We start from the raw sequence: 20,573 nt of genomic DNA, 5'->3' as shown, positions 1-20,573 counted from the left end.
AATTCGTCTGACACTCATGTTTCCATGCAGACACAGTCCTTTTATGTTTCATCAAGCCACCATGGAAATGTTATAGGATATTTCCAAACTTGAGTCTCGCCAAGGAGGACTACGTAGTATATTAAGTAAAACTTTCAGAAAATAAGCCACAAAGGAAACCTAGTCCGCGCTAGAGGCTTGATCAGTTCTAATTATCTATGGCAGCCTGCAGTGCATTTTCACGAGATACAACACCCACCCTTTCCATCTCCACCACGACCCATCCTGCTTTGAAGCTTGGGAGAATCTGTTACTCTTTAGGTTATCTTGACTCTTGTCTCAGTCAGGGTCTGTACTGTACCTAGGCACAACAGCCTGACTAAAAGTTCAAATATTGTGTTGCCATGAAAAGTGCAATCGAATGGATGAATTGGTTTGGTCTGGAAGTTAGAATAGTCCTACTTTCCTAGCCCTTGGTAGGCTGTTTGAGCCTGTTCACTCCATCTTGCTGAACCTGTTTACAGCCGACAGCAGGGTCCGCCGTCGGAGGCGAACAGGGAGGACAGTGCCCGTGCAAGCCTCCAGTTTTCTGCCTCCCTGGCGGACCTCAAGGAGGAGAAGGTAGGCGGGCCTTTCTTCTTTCTACTTTGCATTAGGATCAAAGGGTATGCTGTCACTGAGGTGTTGTCAACACTTTTAATGTTGCATTGCGCAGGATTTACAAGGAATACAGTCGAACCCACTTATAATGATACCGGTTTTAACAATATATTGGTTATAACAGTGAGAAGCTGCTGCCCTGTCGACATTTGTATGTTTTCCGTGGTGAAATAACCCGCTTACTAGAATGCCCTGATGCTGCATTATTGGCTATAATGATGAAGTCTGGCTGCTCGGTGTCCGAGTCGAACGGTAGTGAAATATGAAATCCTTGAAAAGAAAAAAAGAAAACGAGAAATTCGAGCTGCTGCACTATGGGCTGCTGCTCCAACAGCCGCCGCACGCTCATTTTCCAGCCATCTTCGTGCGGCTCTCTCCCGTTGCCCTTACACCCCTCCGAAACACAAATGGACTGCGGCAACTATGCCGCAAGCAGATTGCTCGCGTGTTGCTCGCTGGCTCCTCATTCAGTGAACGGCTTAATCGCTCGCGTTCATTTTTGTTGGTTGTGTCGGAAGTCATTCCCGGCCACGTGGGTTCTCAACTTCGCTTGGCTCACCACCGAAACGGAAGATGGCTGATCTGCCCACTGATCATCGGCAATGCACGATGTTACCGGTGAAAAGAAAGCGCTTGGCTATAGATTTGGAAACTAAGTGCTTTTGACCGATAAAACGATCGTCGCGAACGTTCTTGCATCAGATAGCAATGGCGACGATGGCAGCAATGACGCGGTAGGGCAAGCTGCCTCAACGTTGCCCTCACAGGAGGCCCGGCATGGTTCAGTCTCTCCAGGGCTTCGTTTTCGCGAGGAACCTTCTGCTGCACTACGTGGAGTGCTTGGATGCCTTGAAGAAGAATGTCGGCAAGCTTCGCATAAAGCGTGCAAGGCTGACGAACATCGGAGTGCCCAGGAAGCAGTTAAAACGATTGAACACGATCAGCAGCAGGTCGGAGGAAGGTGGTGGGGAGGGGCACTGGCCTCCCCGCCTATATAGTTTTCTCACATCAGCTGTCCCATCCCCATATTATGATTTTTTCATGCAATCCGGTGATAACAATTCTTGGTTATAACAATAGAATTTTCATGGTACTTGAATATTGTTATAAGTGGGTTCGACTGTACTCATGAATGACATTGTTGTCTGCTGTTGTGTTGACTCCGTGTGCCGGTTGCACTTGTGGCAATAGCACGTTTAGCACCTTGTTGTTCTACTGTGCAGGATAATCAAACGGGATACTGAAGGAAGGTCCCATGCAATCCACTTCTAACGATATTTATGAAACTTGAAAATTGTGGGTTTCTCACCCGTGCTCTTGGGACAAAGGACACAGTAGGGCAAACAATCGCAAGTGCATTTATTGCACCTTTCATAGATCAATCCCTGCTAGCCAAGTTGCTATCCACAAAACATGCCGATGGGCGCGCGACAAATCGCGGAAGTCCGACTCACCGCGACTATGTTTGCCCCATGCTGGAAACCAATGCCTGGTCCTTCGCGTGTACGATCACGTGAACGGTGGTGAAATCGTGTTCGTCCATTCTGGGGTAGGCTTCGCGAGACGGTCTCGCAGAAGCATGGATCGGTGCACACGCAGAACGTCCGCGCCCCTTGCTGATCATGAGCCAAAGAGGAAGAGCCTTCTCCTTTCCGCACCAAAGTAACCCCTCTGTTAGGTGGCATTAGCATAGCCACACTCACGCCATTTCTCGCAATGCGCTTCAACCACACAGACTGCTGCGGGCACCAAGCCACGCAGCGAAGCCGAATTACAGGAGACGGGAGCTATGCGGGAAAACAACATATCAGGTGACGCGTGAGGGTCGTGCATCCCCACAAAATACCTGAGCCTGAGCCCACATCTGACCCTTGGTGCCGTTTTTCTACATCCTTTGGAGCACAACACCACAACCGTAAAGGTTTCTGGAGTGTGGAACGTGCAAAATAATGTAGTCATGTCAAAGTTAATGCGTGTGCCTGCTAGTAGTTGAAATGTGCAATGGATGCTTCCCTGTGCGACAGCCATATCGCCCACTATACATTCAAGCTGTTAATTGAAGTTGCACAATGTAATGCTATCTTTTTGGGAATTTCATGCTTCTAAAACCTTTGTGGTCAGGCAGTTTAACCATTAGAGTGCATGTATCTGTCTATGTTGCAGTGTAGACATTATCACATAGTGAAAACTATGCTGAGAAAGAATTACTAACCTTGATTCGTGATATTATAAATCAACTAGGGAAATTGGTGCACCAGTCACAAATCTGGCAAAGGAAGTCAATAAAATTAAGCTTGGTCTTGCAACATAGTGTATTGCATCTAGTTGCTTCATTTGAGCTGGTAGTCCTTTGGACTAAGTGAAAAAATCATTGACAAATTCAGTGTGTGAATGTGTTGCTGTCTTCAAGCACACATGCCTACGTCATCATTGTTAGCTTGGCAGAATTTCACTTATTCAATCTTGTAGAAGGCAATCACATTGCTGATAGAAAAAGCATTGTCGAGCTTTTGAAATCAGGTAGCTGGTCACTGCAAAACTTGCAGTGGTTGCACATCTTCAGGAGAGAAACCAGCAACCATGAATTCTGGTCTTAATTCCTCTGGTTGAGGCACTGCATTGTTATTAGCATCGCTGGACTTAGTCCTCCGGTGTCTGCAAACTGTGAAGACAGCTCAGGAGGGGTAGATGTTGCAGCCACTGTTTATCGGAAGAACCTGCCAGCATTGGTAGGTGTTGGGAGTGGCAGGCAGCCGTCAGAGCTACATTATGTCTCACCAATTCCATGCAGTACAGTGAAGGCTAGGGCTCGTGTCAGCCAATCTGTAAAGAGAGCCCATTGCGCATTTTGAGAAAGGAGGAGGACTCGCCCAATGTGCCCTGCTAATCTTTCCGTCAAGCTTCCATTTGGTCATGCAAAGGACAATAGGCGGACAATGGAGGAATACAGATTCTGACCTCTACCAAGAAGGCTGTACTTGACTGAGTTGGCGAGATAGCATACGGATCTGATGGCCAAACGTGTTCTAATTGCATGCTGATCTTGCGGGGCTTTCGCAGCCTTTGTCAGCCACACTGCAGGCGAGTCTCACACTGTTGCAGGCTCACGCTTTGGTGTCAAAATTGGGCTACTGTCGCAAGCAGTAAGCCCACGATGTTCGAGTAGCCTATGCTGATGTCATTTGTCATGGAATTGCCATGCAGGAGGAGAAGTCTGCTCAGTATATCTTTCCCTTTCCCACCTCCCGGTTTTTTTTTTTTCTACATGCAGAGCAACAGCTACACGGTGGCCGACTGTCGGAGCCTGGTGAAGACGTTGGTGTGCGGCGTCAAGACCATCACCTGGGGCATCGGCACGTGTAAGATGCCCGGTGGTGAGTGCGCACCAGCATTCCCGCTCCCAGGACATGCACCGGCGCTGGGGGAGGGAAGTAGCGTCTGAACCGAGACCCTGAATGTCTCGTCTTTCACTGCTGCACAGAAGGCGGGGGGCTACTCCTGTAATGACGTTCGAGCCATATGCCAGAATGATCACTTTTTTATGAGGATATTGTAACAGACATTACATTTCTGATGCGAGTGCACTCGACATCATTCCTAAGCCACTGTGCCTTTTCTTAGATTTATTTTATTATGTCTGCTTCTCTTGCTAGCCAGTCATTGTGCAATTTTTCTTGAAGGTGATTGTTCTAGGATGCAGTCCATGGTCACCCCCCTTCCTCTGTCTGGCACCTGGGTATCTGTCATCAGTCAAAAAGAAAGTCCTGGGCACCACTCTGCATGGGCAACCATTATGCGACTCGCGGTCGGCCGATTTGTCCCGGCTTGTGTCCCCGTGCTGCGCTGAAAGTGCGTATGGCAAAAAAAATTTGCAATGGGCCACCGGAAGAGCTCATCATTGCCTCCTGTAAAGAAACATTTCCCCCTCTTGGCTTTGGCAATGACTTGTCTTTGCAGCGTGCTATAGATTTCTTCGGGCAGTGCGGGGATATCCTGCCGAAACCATGTAAGGAAATTTGTGGCATGCTCTACAGGAAGGCTGTGCAAATTTTTATATATTGGCCGAAAGAACAGCTTTGTAAATGTGCAACCGAAGTCCTTCAATGTTTCTTTGTCGCGAAATTTTGCCGTGACACTGGGGAAGCAGCTCATACACTGTGAAAGGCTGCTGCACAGTGGCGCCTCTGCTTGCAAAAGGGCATCCTTTAGGGTGAAAGTGGCAGTTGGAGCCGCTGCAAGTTTTTATGAGCACTTTGCAATTGTTATTGTTTTTAATGCTGAGTTCTGGTGCTGTGTGATGGTGTTCTCACATGAAAGCGACAATGTGATGCACAATCTGCGTGCCGGAGTGCCATTTTGGCTACAGAAGTGTACCCGAAAGGTCCTCATGGTTTTGTCATCGCTAGAAATTGAAGCGAGCCACACCGAAAACTGGGGATTTCACCTTTGGCACGTGCACACGAGTGCAAGACACTTCAACACCACAGATGACATTCATGTCGATGATTTCACGATAAATGGTGACACCATATTGTTGGCATTACAGAATTCGCTGTTCAGGCCTAACACCACTCCATGCATTTTTTATGTCTTCCTAACCATTGAAGGTAGCGGAAGCTGTGATCACTGACAGTTTGACTGCCACTGAAGTGACGTCGTGAGCTATTGCGCGTGAATAAAGACATCCAGTTGTGGTGACATCGGCTGCAAGCCCGTCCAATATGACGGCAACGAGTGCTGTCAATGGCTACGGCAGCATGGTTTCAGCCTGCCCTCAGCTGCTCTGCAGCCACTGAAAGGGCTGAATGCACTTGAACAAGTTGCGATGTGGCAAATCAGAAATGCTTAAAGTAGTTCTTTGGCCTGTATGCTACAGGCCAAACATTACAACTGCGCCACGTAGTTGAAATGTTCACACGAGGGACAGTATTCCATGTTTGCTTTGGGGCAAGCATGTGCACTTCCAGCTTCCGGCGCCCTTCGTTCTGCCAGCATTATGACTGCAAGTGCTCGCAGTCATCGAGCGAGCTCTATTCATGTATTTTTAGGCGCATTGCACCATGCTTTAGTTATAAGTAAGCAGATGTTTACTGCAACTCCCACTGCGCGTAAGACTGTGAGCTTGACTTCGTTTAATAGTCGAATGCTTTGCAATCTGTGAATGCTTCACCTTTCGAGCAAGCCTGTGACATTTTTTAATGACTTTGGCTTGTACGTTTTCCCGGACAGTAAGTTTTCCCTGCGTTTTCTTCTATTACGTATGAATGAGGTTCTGCTGTATCTACAACTTTGGAGCGAAACCAACCTGACACCGCCAATAAAGGCCAACTACCTGCTGTTGTTGCAGAGGCTGGATGCCCTTTCACAAGCAGTGGCGCTCCTAGTGGCTGGTGCCGTCTTTATATTTAGGCAGAAACTGCCGTCACCCAGTAAAAAAATTGAAAAATTGTGGTGCAACTTTAGGGAGTGCCAAAATTTACCGAGTCCTACCTTGCTCTCTCACGTCTTGCCTCGTGCTCAGATCGGGCTAGCACTTAGCTTTATCTGATTGCATGGACATTCCTGTGGCACCCTAACCGCAGGAAATCTGGGAAGCATGCCAAGAACGCTGCTCTTTGTGCAGTGCACTTGTCTTGCTTCAAAGGGCAAGTGGCAGTGACGGTACAGACGGTGGTGTGGTAGTGCATGTTGGATGTCCTGCCTGTCTGTGGCCATGCAGGGCCGCTGGAGGAGAAGCAGTTCCAGCCCAAGGAGACGCTGGTGTTCATCCGGCTGGTGAAGTACGCCCTGCAGGCGCTGGACGTGTACACACTGCCACCCGGCACAGGTGTCGTGGCGGGTGGAGCAGCGGGTGGCACAGCAGGTGCGGGGGCTGCCTCCTCGGCGCATGCTCGCACTGCCGCCCTGCAGTCGGCCGTGCGCTCCAAGGAAGAGAAGGAGGTCCTTGACCACTTTGGGGGTGTGGTGAGTGTCTGAGGCTTCTTATTTTTTTTTTATGTGTCAGTGCTTTTGTTTTGTTTTTGTGCTTGTATTTCTTTCCTTCTTTTTTGTGCAAGAGTCAGATGTAGCCAAAGAGTACCATGCAAGTGGTGATGAGTTGTCAATGGAAAAATGAATTGTGGGTCATAAATGCAACATGACTGTAAAAGGGCCTAAAGACCAGTCGTTGTAAAGTGCATAAAATATAGAAGTATTACAATAATGACAATGAAAGTGAGGGGTGCTATGAACATAAAGTATGTCTACCAAGAGATGCTATACTAAAATGTGCTACTGCCTTTAGCACTACTATTTCACCAGGGCCTTTGAACACAAGAGCCCAAAGGCACATGCTCTACAAAACTTCAGTGAAACCTTGCTACGAACACCACATTAGTGAACTTTTCAGATCAGCAAATTTTTCAGAAATCCCCTGCTGACTGCTTATAGTTTCAATGTGAACAGATTTCTGTACTATGAATTTCAGAATATCGAACTTTTCAGAATAACATTAGTTATTCAGTTTCCGTGTCTTGTTAATGGCTCAGTACTAGGAAATAATATGAAATCTGGAGATTCTTAGATTTCCGTGTATCCTTTACGGCAGCTGGACAGTAGTGTAGCAGACAACAAGGCGCAGACAGCGGACGGCATGGCTCATGGGTTTGGAAAACTTGAGACAATGCAGGAGGAGAAAAACGGCGGGAGGGGACTTTTTCTACCTACCCCCACCTCCCTGTTGCAGAGGTGATGACACATCAAGTTTTGCGAACGCATGCACGACCCAGACAAGTGTCGCTTAGCAACGGAGCTGCATCTCTTTCTTCTTCGCCTTTCTTTTTGCTCACACTTCTTTCTTTGGCGCTTCTTCTGCAACCGTACCAGCGAAGCATGGAGAAATGTAACTTCCGTGCCCACACGGATGCCACCTGGTCGCACTTTCCGGACGGTGTTGTTTACACGTTGTGGGATTCTCACCCCTGCTCTTGGGACAAAGGAACGACAACGCAGTAGGGCAAACAATCATAAGGGCATTTATTGCACCTTTGATAGCCTGCTAGCTGAGCTGCTCTCCACAAACATGCCGATGGGCTCGCAACAAACCTCGGAAGTCCGACTCACCGCGACCGGATAATGAGTGAATATGTTCGCCCCATGCTGGACACCAACGCCTGGTTGTTCACGCGTATGGTCACACGAACGGTGGCACATTCGAACAAGGTTTCACGAGACGGTCTCGCAGAAGCATGGATCGGCGCACGCGCGGAACGTCCGCGCCGCTTGCCGACCCCGAGTCAAAGAGAAAGCCTTTTCCTTTCCGCACCCAAGTAACCCCGCTGTTAGGTGGTGCCAGCAGAGCCACACACGCGCCATCTCTAGCAATGTGCTTCAACCACAGCGACTGCCGCGGGCACCAGGCCACGCGGCAAAGCCAGATTACAGGAGACGGAGTGATGCGGGAAAACAACATATCAGGGGACACATGAGCGTCGCGCATCCCCACAACGCACTTGTATTTTTCACTAGTTCAGGCGTTCGCTTCGATCCAGACAGTTTCGGTGCTCGTGGCAACGAATGTGAAAAGCAAAGAAACAAAAAGAAACGTTAGACTTTATAGGTGACATGGAGTTCTTTCTTTGTAATTTTCTCGGTGTTAACGTCTCTTTCGCGCACACCACTCTCACTGTACGATGGTGCGGTAGTGCCTCCTGGCAGAATCTATGGATAATAGCAACAGTGGGCTGAGAGCCAACAGCGACATTTTCTAGGATAGCTCACACTCTGACAACTTATTAACTGTTGGGTTGATGGGCAGAATGCTTAATTTTGGGGCTTTCACTCTAATGCCCTTTCAGAATGATGAAGAATTTGCTGTGGTCCAGCGAAGTTCGTTACACCGAAATTTCGGTGTACTATAGTGCAATGCAGCAGCCTCTGGTGAGAGGCTATGCTATGGATTTATCAAGTTGATAACAAGTAACCTATCATTTATGATTAGGTCCGTCATAAGAATCCAGTGACTTCAGGTGGCCGACATTAATCCAGAATTGTCTTTCATGGCATCTCTTTGCAGCCAGTGTACGTTGGCAAGTTGAACCCATCAGTGAATCAATCCTTTTGTCTCTTGGCAGTTCACCATGATGAGCCCTTCCACATTCAGGGAGGTCTTTTCCACCACTATTGAGGTAAGTTGACTTGAGCAGTCCCAGTGAGGCAGAGCCAGCCTGTTGCAGGTGTACACCTGGTGACAAATCATGCATAAAAGTTTGTATGTGTGTGGCCTTCAAGGCATTTTGTGTAGTTTCGAAGTGTGCTCTTGATAGAAACAAAATGACTAAACACTCTTGGGTTGCTCAGGCACATAATGGGGTATGACTTGCTTGGGGCTAGAGCAAAAGGCAAGCTCTGGTTCTAGCCACACTCAGTTGCTCTGATCTGTGAACATGGCAGGCTTTGATAAACAAGCCAAAATACAGTTGACTTCCGGTAATTCGATCTAGGTTAATTCAACCTCCACTGGCCCCCTTTCATGCGTGCTACTGTTAGTAAAAACATAAAAAACAGGAAATTCAGCAAACGGAGTTACTGCTTTTGTCTCTAAGGATCTAGTCAGCACCATTGTCAATTTCGATGTCTGTTAGGCTGCTGATCAACAATGACATTAACAGCAACGTGACAGTCCGATGCTGAGGAAGAATTTAAACACGTCTGCCCTCTTCGCTGCATGCTGGTTGACTCGCACTTCATGGTCAAAAAACAGCAAAAATAAATACACTACAGATTATGTCGAGCAATAAAAAAACGATTTGAATTTGTTCATTTTCGCCAGCGTTTGTAAATTGCCTTCAGATAATTTCATCAAACCTTCATGTCCCATAACATTCTAATTGACGGGAATCGACTGTAGGAGCATCACATTACTCAGAAATTCTTCTTTATAGAGGCAGTGAGCAAAACGAGAACAAGGTGAAGGCAGGAGCCAACGTTTCGACAAGTAGACTTGTCTTCTTCAAGGCGACATATGCTTTCCTCACCACAGTATATATAGGTGGGGTTCTTCTAAAGGGGACAGGGGGTAAGGCTGGTGGGTGCAGCAACGAACGAAGGTGTGTTAGTGGTGAGGGTGTCGAATTGAGAATAAAGGAGTGCTGTGCACAAGGCCAGGGACATGGTCTTCTGTAAATAACATGTCAACGCTGGCGTGTCAACGGCGTACACAGCAGCCCTCTATTACCTGTTTCGCTGGTGGTCATGGGTTATCGTGTCTCTGAAAGAGATGATAGAAGGTGCTGCAGAAACCGGTGCTCATAAGAAAGAAAATACTAACAGAATAGAAAATACTGAAATGGAATAAATAAATAAAAAGAAAAAGAAAAATGCTGAGAAACCAAACTAAGTGTTTTTCCCTATAGCTTGAAATTTAGCATAGCAAATAGATTCTAAAGCTCCATTTGAAACGTTTATGCCTATTGGTCGCAATGCCTTGAACTTATGGACGAGATATGATTCTCAGTACTTTCTTCTTTGTTCAGAACAGAAATTTGACTGTAAAATGTAGAGTTTAAGTTCGCAAAGTTATGACCTGGTTGGTTGAAATGCTCGGTGACTGCTTTAGGATGCTTTTTTAGCTGTGTCTGCGCGATGTCCCTTTAAATTGACATTCATTGATTGTCCTGCTTCACCGACATATTGTTTATTACAGAATGAACATTCAAGCACATAAATAACATTCTAGCTTGTACAACAAAAGGCAGAGTTCACTTCATCTGTATAGCTAAGTGTATAGCTATGGCGGTGCTTTTAATTTTAATGTCACTTTTAAGGTGCCTGCAGGTTTTGCACCTGGGGCGACAATAGATTTTTCCAGGCACTACAGCGCGGAGGTAAAGTATATCGCATAGTGCAAGGCTTTTACTAGTTCATGACATATTGTCAGACGTGCAAATTAAAGTGGAATAGCCGCCAGAACATTTCCGCATCCAAAGGTAACCCGGACTTACCTGAACGATCTGCTCCGCCTGCGGACGTTGCGCTTGCCACAGCCGTTCCGATTTGCAGCACAATCTTGCCGAGAAGCTGAAGTTTACTAACTAAATTCACTAGCTAAAATTCACCATCCTGTCCTTCGTGAGAACTTCAAAGTAATGTCAAAGCGCAAGCAGCGCAAGCGCTGCATCTACCTGCGGTTGCCTCGGTTGGCAGCTCGGAGCCATTGGAGCAGCAGGTGGCACCTCAGCACTTTGAAAATGGCGCCACTCAATCTTTTTCTGTGTTCTGGTGCATACTGTGGCGACGAAAGCATATGTCGCCTTGAAGAAGACAAGCCCACTTGTCGAAACGTTGGTTCCTGCTTTCACCTTGTTCTCGTTTTGCTCATTGTCCTGAATTTCCATCTCCCACCTTCCCTGTGCTTTCCCTAGATTTCATTGTAAAAGATACTTCAATTTAAGCAAGGTTGCTACAATCAAGCTTGTCCATATGATCTAGATGTACAGTAGTTGTAATGTTTCCGCAACGGACTATAGACCAGACACTCATACAAATTACAGAGAATATCAGTTAGGCTTCTTTAAATGTTTGTGGCATAGATTTTGGTGAGTTAGCAATATGGCAGGCAGCCAGGTTGAAAACAGCATTATAATTCAACTACAAGATATATCAGGCAGATGGTGCATTGCCCTAATGAAATGCTTTGTGAGCATAGTTAACAACTCCACGTTCATTCACCTGGGAATTCATATTTGTAGTTGGGGCTTTTGCTAGAGCATATAGCTCTGGCAAATAACATGGGTCAAACGCTTGTTAAATTATTGAGGAAGCAGAGGGAGCATGGCTGGGCAACTTGTAAGCATGGGGCACGGAGTAAGATATTTAGGAGGTGAAACTCCCGTCAGCGTGAGCGAGCACGGGCGACCAGATAAGGTCACAATTGTTGCATGTGCCGACGGGACCGTATGCAGTGGCGGCGCCATGCGGCGCATCGTAGAAACCGCAGTGAAATAAAAAAATGCAGTGCGCACAGGCGGCTCCGGCGCGCTCTCCCGCCACATCTTCCGTGCCAGGCGCGCACGGCCGAAAGGGAGCAACACGCTCGACCGGTTACCTTGGCAACCGAAACGGCGGTAATTTCTTACCAGGCCGCCAGGCGCCGCCAGCACGATAATGGTTCCGCCGGCTTGTGACCTTTTCTGGTCGCCGCAAACAGCGGAGTTCCACTCCTAAATATTTCTTGCTCTGTGGCATGGGGTCAGTAAACATAACAGACAAGGAGCTCGTATACTTTTCTAGGTGACTGTGCATCTTCCTTGCACTTGGTTCCTATGTTGCGTAACAGCTCTTACCTCTTCATCCTTTCAGCGCATACTTTTATGCATGATTCAAGTAAAGACTAGGTGGTAGACGGCCTTGTGTCTGTCATCTTTTCATTAGGGTTAATGTAACCTTTTTGTGCCTGTTGTCTGCCATGGAAAATTTTATGGTCTTCACTAGGGATGGGCGAATAGTAAATCTGAGGTTCCAAGTGAGTTCTGTTGTGGCGGGTGGCAGAGTAACGGAGACGATCCAAGAGCACGTACCGCACTGTTTTATTTCAGTGACAGCGAACTAGATATATAGGCTGCTTGCCTATGACTTAACATAAAAAGAACGAATCATGTTTGACACGTGTGGCACAGCACTTCATATCACTTCTCCCTTTCTTTTAAAGCTGCAGTCTTTGCTCGGGTCTTCGTTGTCGCGTAGACCTCCATAAGACCGGCGGACTTGGGGGAGAGAGAGCCTGTTCGGCTGGGAGGGACGTTGGAGGTGTTGTCGAAGGAACAGGCGCAGCGCCGCTTGCTTCTGGAGTGGCCAGGCTGTACCGGGCTTGTGGCGTTGACGTGGGCCGATTCTTGTTGTCTGGGCTGGGTTGAAGCGAGTCGGGAGCCTCCGCTTTTGGGGTCACGGGTGACACAGGCACGCGACGAAAAATTTGGTCGAAGTGACGTCTGGCTAGGCCATCTGGAGTGTCGACCGTTACAAGGCGGGAACCCTCTATGCTCTTGACGATGCCTGGACGCCAACGCTTCCCTTGGCCAAAGTTGCGCACCCACACCTGGTCGCCGGACTGGAATCTGGGAGGCTGCGAGTAACTTCGAGGCAGAGAAGGGACGCAGGTATCCAAGCGCGAACGAATTTGGTAGTTCAGCAGCATCTCTGAAGGAGACTTGCCGCACGGTAGTGGAGTACGTCGATAGCCTAGGAGCACTCGCGCTAGTTTTGTTTCGAGATCGTTCACCATCGAGTGCTTAAGAAGGCCATCCTTTATTGTGCGGACCGCACGCTCTGTGAGACCATTAGATTGTGGGTGGTACAGCGCACTACGTAGATGAGTTATGTTGTTGACAGTCATGAACTGGGAAAAACTGCTGACTTGCAAATTGAGGCTCGTTATCTGATACAACTGTTTGCGGCAAGCCAAAACGCGCAAACAATTCTCGAAGCCGCGCAATTGTGACTTCTGTGGTCGCCGACTTGACGGGAAGTGCCTCAATCCATTTAGTATGCGAGTCGACGACTATCAACAGCATGCATCCCTCTATCGGTCCGGCGTAATCAATGTGAAGCCTTGACCATTTGGCTCCCGTTTCTGGCCAACAGATAGGAACCTGTCGATGGGGCATTGGCTGAGCTTGTACACATGAGATGCACGAACGTGCAAGGCTTTCGATCTCACCATCCAACCCAGGCCACCAGAACAGCGTCCGAGCCAGTCTTTTCATCGCAGATGCACCCTGGTGTGACCGATGTAGCTCAGCGAGCATGGAGACTCGCGCTTTGCGGGGTACGACGATGCGATGGCCCCATATTGTTTGCTTCAAAAAAATGCCTCCAGTCGAGTCAAGTAAATATCCCACTTATCGTGATTTTCGTTGAAACTTGGGGTATCGAGGTGCGTAGCCAGGGCCATGACCGCCGATGCTCCGTAGACTCGATTACTCAGTACCCAGCAGGACTTCCAGCGCTACCGAGACGCCACTGTTCGTGGCGGGGGCTCCGCTGGGTGGTCACCCTCGTCGCCACTGTTGTAGCGGGTGGCAGAGTGACGGAGACGATCCAAGAGCACGTACCGCACTGTTTTATTTCAGTGACAGCGAACTAGATATATAGGCTGCTTGCCTATGACGTAACATAAAAAAGAACGAATCATGTTTGACACGTGTGGCACAGCACTTCATATCAAGTTTGAAGTGAATAGTGATTTGGTTGAATGATTTTGAATCTAATAGTTTGAATAGTATATATCACATATATTAAAAAAAATGAGCATATTTATCATGACCCGACTAATTTACACAACTTTTAAAGAGTAAGAACACATGTAGGCACAGCATTTTTGTGAAATTGACAACTATTAACAGTTGAATTTTATTCAAAAAATCACACACTGGTCTTCTTTACTGCATTCACAAGTTTTCATGCAAAAAATACCAGCTGCTCCACGTAGCAGTTTCCGCCGGCTGCTAACAACATTTCCTGCTGTTGAAAACAGCCTCTCACTCCTTGCCTGCGTGGCAGGAATCGAGAGGTACTTTTGTGCAACCGTGGCCAGCGCTGGGTACAGCCGGCTGCCGTGGCTCTTCTGCCACTCCAAAGGGTTTTCTGACTTTGGAAGCACAGGGGGTAGCCAAGTGGTCTGCCACTTGGCAAGGAACACTTTCATGTGCATTCTTTTGCACTACGTTGGAGCTTAATGAAGAAAAAACACTCCACAGAGTGTGTTAGCTGGAGGCTTCTCCATGTCTGGGTAAACAGATGTTTTGGGCTGGCATGAGCTCATTTGCTGCAGTTGAAAGTGTGGCTTTTGCCCACTTTTATTGGCTCTCTTCAGTGTAGCAGATGTCTTTGTAGGGAGGGTCAACTAGCATTGCATTTGCTGGAACATGTTCCATTTTTAAGCCGGGGAACATTGTTGCAAGACTGCGCAGGAAGCTCTTTGCAAATGATGTTGCTTCCTCACCTTCAGGCTCATGCTGATGCAGCACCACTTGTCTGCAATACATTAGAGGTATCACTTGGCAAAGTGTACGGTAGCGGTCTGCGCCCAGCTCGGTCTTTGCTTGGTCTAGGGGCTGCAAGACTTTTACAGCTGCAGCCATTAATTTCCATTCTTTGGAGTTCAAGTTGTCCACATCACATTCACAAAGTTCAACTCAAATAGGGGTGCGGAGTGGGACGAGTCTCTCCATCATGGCGTACTCGCTGTTCCAGTGTGTGAAGTCTTGCATCACTTCACGCTGGACCATGTGCATCTCCTTTTGAATGTCCATAAAGCTGTGCACGTGCACGCGCACTTCTCTTGTAGCGACCCACAATCGCTCGACACTTCGCACAAAGCTGGGGAAAACTTGCCACTTCCATCTTAGCATCATTTATACACAGCTGCAGGGTATGCGCAAAACAGAGAAGCCCTGACCACTGCAATTTGACAACAGCTGAAACGAAGTTCCTGCCGTTGTCAGTAATGACAAAAGCCTGGATTTTATCGGGCAGACCCCACTCTTTGATCACGCCTTGGAGAAACTGGACTATATTTTCTCCAGTATGCTCCTGTGGCATTGGCTTGCAGGCGAGGGCATATGCTTGCTGTTTGAAGTTGCGATCCATCATGTAGGCCGTTACACACACGTAGCTGTCGCTGGCCCTCGATGTCCACTCATCCGTTGTCAAAGCAAAGCACTCGGCACCACCGTTGTCAAATACGTCCCTAACGCGCTTATTCAGGTCATTTTTCTTCGTCACGTATAAGGTCGGAATGACCATTCGTGAAAAGTGTTCCGCGATGGAACGACGTACTCCAGAATTGCACAGCTCATCATCTCTATGAAGCTTCCTTCTTCGACCACGCTGTATGGCTGCAGGCCGCGTGCAATGAATGCTGCTATCTTCTTAGTCATTTCTTGCGTTTTTATCGATGACGACTGAAGTTTAGGCTTAGACAAACTGGCCACGAATAGCTGCGATCATATCCCTTTTGACTTGCTTTTATTTTCTGGCAAACTGTAAAGTTGGTGCATTTTGGAGTATTCTTTGTGCTTGCTTGGATGTTTCTTCAAGTGGGGGTCACAAGCATCATCATAGTGCTAGTAGGCGTCTTCAAAACAACTCCTCAGGTCTTGCATTGCGCTTCACCTTGTGGGTTTCTCACCCGTGCTCTTAAGACAAAGGAACGACATCACAGTAGTGCAAACAATCACAAGGGCATTAATTGCACCTTTCATAGACTAATGCCTGCTAGTCGAGTTGCTATCCACAAAACATGCCGATGGGCGTGCGACAAATCGCGGCAGTCCGATTCGCCGCAACTGGATAGCGAGCGAATATGTTCGCCCCATGCTGGATCCCAACTCCTGGTCGTTCGCGCGTACGATCACGCGAACGGTGGCGCGTTCGAACGAAGCCTCACAAGGTGGTCTCGCAGAAGCATAGATCGGCGCATGCATGGAACGTCCGCGCCGCTTGCTGAGCCTGAGCCAAAAAGGAAGCGCCTTCTCCTTTCGGCACCCAAGTAGCCCCACTGTTAGGTGGTGTTAGCAGAGCCACACTCGCGTCATCTCTCGTGATGCGCTTCAACCACACCGACTGCCGTGAGCATCAAGCCACGCGGCGAAGCCGGATTACAGGAGATGGGAGCTATGCGGGAAAACAACATATCAGGGGACGCGTGAGAGTCACGCATCCCCACAACTTCCAGCAGGCACTTTCAGGGAAAAGTTCCATAATGGGTTCACGCGTGCGCGCCGCCCAGACACAGGCGCAGTCTACGCCATCTTCACCTATAACGGCAGCGACCAACACGTGAATAAGCACGACTGGCGTGGCGCGACTGAACGTCAGGGCAACGCCGAGGCTTTGTCAGGGGAAGAAAGAAAAAAGAAAGCAAGGAAAGAAATTGATGTCTACACCAATGCCTACATAGTGAGCTATACAGCAATGACGTAGTTCCGGCTTTTTAATGCGAAAATGTATAGCCTTCGAGATCTGTAGCTGCTGTATGGCAGCCATGACGCATAAAACATAGCCTCCAAGATTTGTATTTGTGCCGGTCGTTTATGTCTTTTGGCTGCCTATTCGAGACCGCCGAATAATTCGGAAATATTGAGTACCTTAATTCTAATCGAAGCGACTAACAAATAGAGAACTATTCGATCAAACATTCCACAACATTGAATATTCGCCCATCCCTAGTCCCCACTGAATCTGAAGAACTGCTCAAGTGCCAATTGATTGTGCTTACTGATATGTCTGGCTCTTTTACAGTATGTTGTCGAGCGACTGAACAAGAACTCGGCCCTCCAGGTCAGTAACAGTTTTGTTGTTGGTGTGCTTTATTTAAAATCCCACACAAGCTGTATAATTTGTGCAGTGCAGTAGTTCCTGACACATATTTCATGAACTAATTTGATCAGCCAGCGCACCCCTACTCGAATAATTAACAGATAGGATTGTGGCCTCTGAAAGCCACGACATTGCAGCTGGATGTCTCAGTGCCAGCATGCATATTTATTAAGGGTGTGAGAATACTCATATATCACTGAATCTAATTGAATAATGAATGTTCGAACAATTCGATTTGCAGTTCTAATATTTACTATTCAAGTTTTTAAAGGAACACTAAAAGTTAATATTAAGCCAACGTGGACTGTTGAAATACTATCCCAGAAACTTCGAAACGCTTGTTTCATGCGAAGAAGAGACTTATTTTAAGAGAAAATGCGTTCTGAAGTGTCCGCGTACCTCTAGCGCAGTTCAAATTGCCCGCCCTCCGATCGAGGAGCGGTGACGTCATGGTCTCATAGTGACGTTGTGCCGTCGATGAGTAAAACGGCGCCAGCAGACGGCTTTTCTGCGCAAAACGCAAATGCACGGCCAGAAACAGAGCCAAGACAGAGCTGACAGCAGTGCAAAAGCGGAACTATGGTGGCTAGCGGAAGGGAAAGCGCGCGACGATAAGCTGGTTCTTTATTTTATGATGCCAACTTTGATACTCGTTTCAATGGACGACCCTGACACCGACACATTGGCTCACGATGCTGGACTTGACTTCAGCGATTTAAGCACTGATGAACGTTACCTGCTGCTGAAGACTCACGCTGCCGGTGTCGTTGCGTAGTACTACGACGGCAACTAATGTCGTGGCTGTGCATATTTGCACATTTGTAGCTTTTCCTTCGTGAAAACCAAATGCCACACTCACCACCCCGTCTTCGACCTGCAGTTGTTCTTGCGCATTCGGAGAATGCAGGCAAGACCGACAGAACAGCACTACGGGAAAGCATTGCCTTGAAAGGCACTGCACATGACTTCAGTAAGTCGGCGTTGAACTCGTAATCTTTTGAACGAAAGTGCAGCGAGCACACTAAGCGATTTTTCGGCTCTTTGCCAACGCGCTGTGGCAGAGGTACGGCACTTAACCACTTCGATCGGAGAGGTTCACTCATTGGCACACAGAGATAAGTAACTTTAGATTCTCAGCTGCAACTGCCCTTAGCCAAGTTCCGCGGATCGTTCGCGCATCCCACGACATCACATGGGCGTGGCAGTCTCGCTGCTTGTTCCAAATGCAAGTTTCGCAAGCCAGCAGAACCAGCGCAGCACGACGTATAAACAAAACAACTGAAACTCCAAAGGGCACGTGGTGCAGAGTCAAGCGAAAACAAAACCTTTTGACCACCCATACTATACTGAAGGGTAACGTCAATGTGTTATTTTTTCTTAATATCGAACAGAAGTAGACAAGTTGCATTTTCTTCCGTCTTATAACCTAATGAAATCGTCTTTTTAATACGAGTAGTTGAGTACTAGTGACATAAAATATGATGAGTGCCTTCGTCATCGGGCTAGTACTGGAATGTCGCTGGGGGGTCTCAAATCGTGTTGTGCGTTTACTCAATTTCTCGGTTACTAAAGCTCTGTTCGCGATTATGTTGACGCCTTAGACGTTCTACAGTATTGCTTTATCACTTTAGCTTGACTTCATAATAACCTTTAGTGTCCCTTTAAATGTTCAATGTACAGTAGAACCTCATTAATACGTTTTGGTAAAAGTCACAATAAAAACTTACTGAGAAAACGTACGATCCGGACTAACTAAAAAAATTTCACAGACTCTATTATTGTTTATATCTACATAATGTGAACCGTCATGTGGATCGTTGGGTCACGAGATGCCTATTCACATCGAGCTGGTGGTGCTCCAGCAGCACAAGACGTATTTTGGTCTTTTCCTTTGTGTGGTGTTATAAGAGGCCGACGGGAAACCGAACCGAAATCGAGCTGGTGGGCGATGGCGGATGCTGCTGAAGTGAAACGTGATGCCCACATTGTGCCGCCTGCAGCAGAGAACCGGTGAACTTGTGTTATCGCCAACTAAAAGCGTGATACGCACCCCAAGCTATGAAACAGATAGCCGAAGATGCTTATCGCAATAGGTTTGGTGGCGATAGCTGTTAATGCGGAGTGCGACGATGCGCGGAGATTTGTTGGTGCCGGAATAAGAAACTGTGCGTGCCATTGTGCTCATGTGAGACGGGCGGCTATATGCTGTTCTCGATCGTATGCGCCTTGCACCTTTTCTTGTTTACGTGTGTTCTAGCAGATGGAAAACATATACAATCTCAGTCTGCAGCAGGGAATGACAGCGTGTTTCGGTTGTCTCCTGTTAAACGCATGCGCTATGCTTCCGACGGCACCACGCGCTGTGAAACTTAGGAGAAGATGCTTATCGCAATAGGATTTGTGGTGACAGCTGTGAATGCTGCGTGCGATGACCCCAGAGAAGATTTGTTGGCACCAAAATGAGAAACTGAGTTCGTCGGTGTTTTCACATGAGACGGGCAGGTGAGTATGGTGATGAAGCTGCCACAGCGGGTAGCTCCGCAGCGGGCAGCTACCATACCGTATTTACCCGCGTATAACCCGCCCCTGCGTATAACCCGCACCCCTAACTTTGAACTCGGCGGAAAAAAAAAAAAAAAAATCTCGCGTATAACCCGCACGTTTACCTGAAAAAAAAAAAAAAAATGAGCGCTAGAAAGATGCAACTCACACTCAGTGATCATTTCGTTTTCAGAACATTTATTCAAACGACCGCCACCACGTCACTGGTTATCCGATTCTTAATCGTCGCCACTCTCAAAGACGTAGTCGTCCTCGGAACCATCCAGACTATTACTGATCGCACATTTTTTAAAGCTTTTGCGCACCAAATCGGCCCGTATCGCTTTCCACGCATCCACGATCCACTGGCACAGCAATGGAATATCAGGCCTTCGCACGCGTCCCGTCGGTGTGAGGGCGTAAATGCCGTCGGCCATCCACTGGGCATACAGCCGCTTCACGTGTGCCTTGAACGGCTTGTTCAGGCACACGTCGAGTGGCTGTAGCATGGACGTCATGCCGCCAGGTATTATGACGAGGTCGGTGCTGGTCTCGGCAAGGCGAGCCTTCACCGCATCAGTGCAGTGGCCTCTGAAGGAATCTAGTACGAGCATCGACCGGCGTGCCAGCAAGGCACCTGGTCTTCGCTCCCAGATTACTCGAAGCCAGTCACCGACTAGGCCACTGTTCATCCACGAATTTTCTTCCGCACGCACAACGATTCCTGGGCGCAGTGGAATGCCAGGCAGCGTCTTGCGTTTGAAAATGACATACGGGCGCAGTTTCGTGCCGTCAGCCAAAGCGCATAGCATGACTGTGCAGCGCAGCTTGGCATTTCCGCCGGTCAGCACGCTGACTGATTTGGAGCCCTTTTTTTCCATGGTCGTGTCCATCGGCATCTCAAAGTACACAGGTGTTTGATCAGCATTTCCCACCTGAGACAGCAAATAGCTGTGCTCCTTCCGAAGTGCGATCACATATCGTTGAAAGTTCAACAACTTTTCCTCGTAGGCTTCAGGAAGCCGCTGGCACATGGT

The 20,573-nt window shown here is 47.9% G+C and overlaps 1 protein-coding gene across 9 annotated transcripts in view; it reads left to right on the top strand.

Moving 5' to 3' along the window:
* Nucleotides 1-20,573, top strand: part of Nipped-A (Transcription-associated protein Nipped-A) — a 435,149-nt gene that overhangs the window by 102,486 nt on the left and 312,090 nt on the right. For 8 of the 9 annotated variants that reach the window (XM_075682662.1, XM_075682661.1, XM_075682656.1 and 5 more), the window contains 5 exons: nt 504-600; nt 3,911-4,013; nt 6,359-6,603; nt 8,751-8,804; nt 16,918-16,956. In XM_075682662.1, the coding sequence (XP_075538777.1) occupies nt 504-600; nt 3,911-4,013; nt 6,359-6,603; nt 8,751-8,804; nt 16,918-16,956 (538 nt within the window). The remainder of the gene's footprint in view (nt 1-503; nt 601-3,910; nt 4,014-6,358; nt 6,604-8,750; nt 8,805-16,917; nt 16,957-20,573) is intronic. The other variant, XM_075682655.1, reaches the window with a different exon arrangement.

Source organism: Dermacentor variabilis, chromosome 2, assembly GCF_050947875.1.
Source record: "Dermacentor variabilis isolate Ectoservices chromosome 2, ASM5094787v1, whole genome shotgun sequence".
Lineage (NCBI taxonomy): Eukaryota > Metazoa > Arthropoda > Arachnida > Ixodida > Ixodidae > Dermacentor > Dermacentor variabilis.
This window is presented reverse-complemented; position numbering and strand designations above follow the sequence as displayed.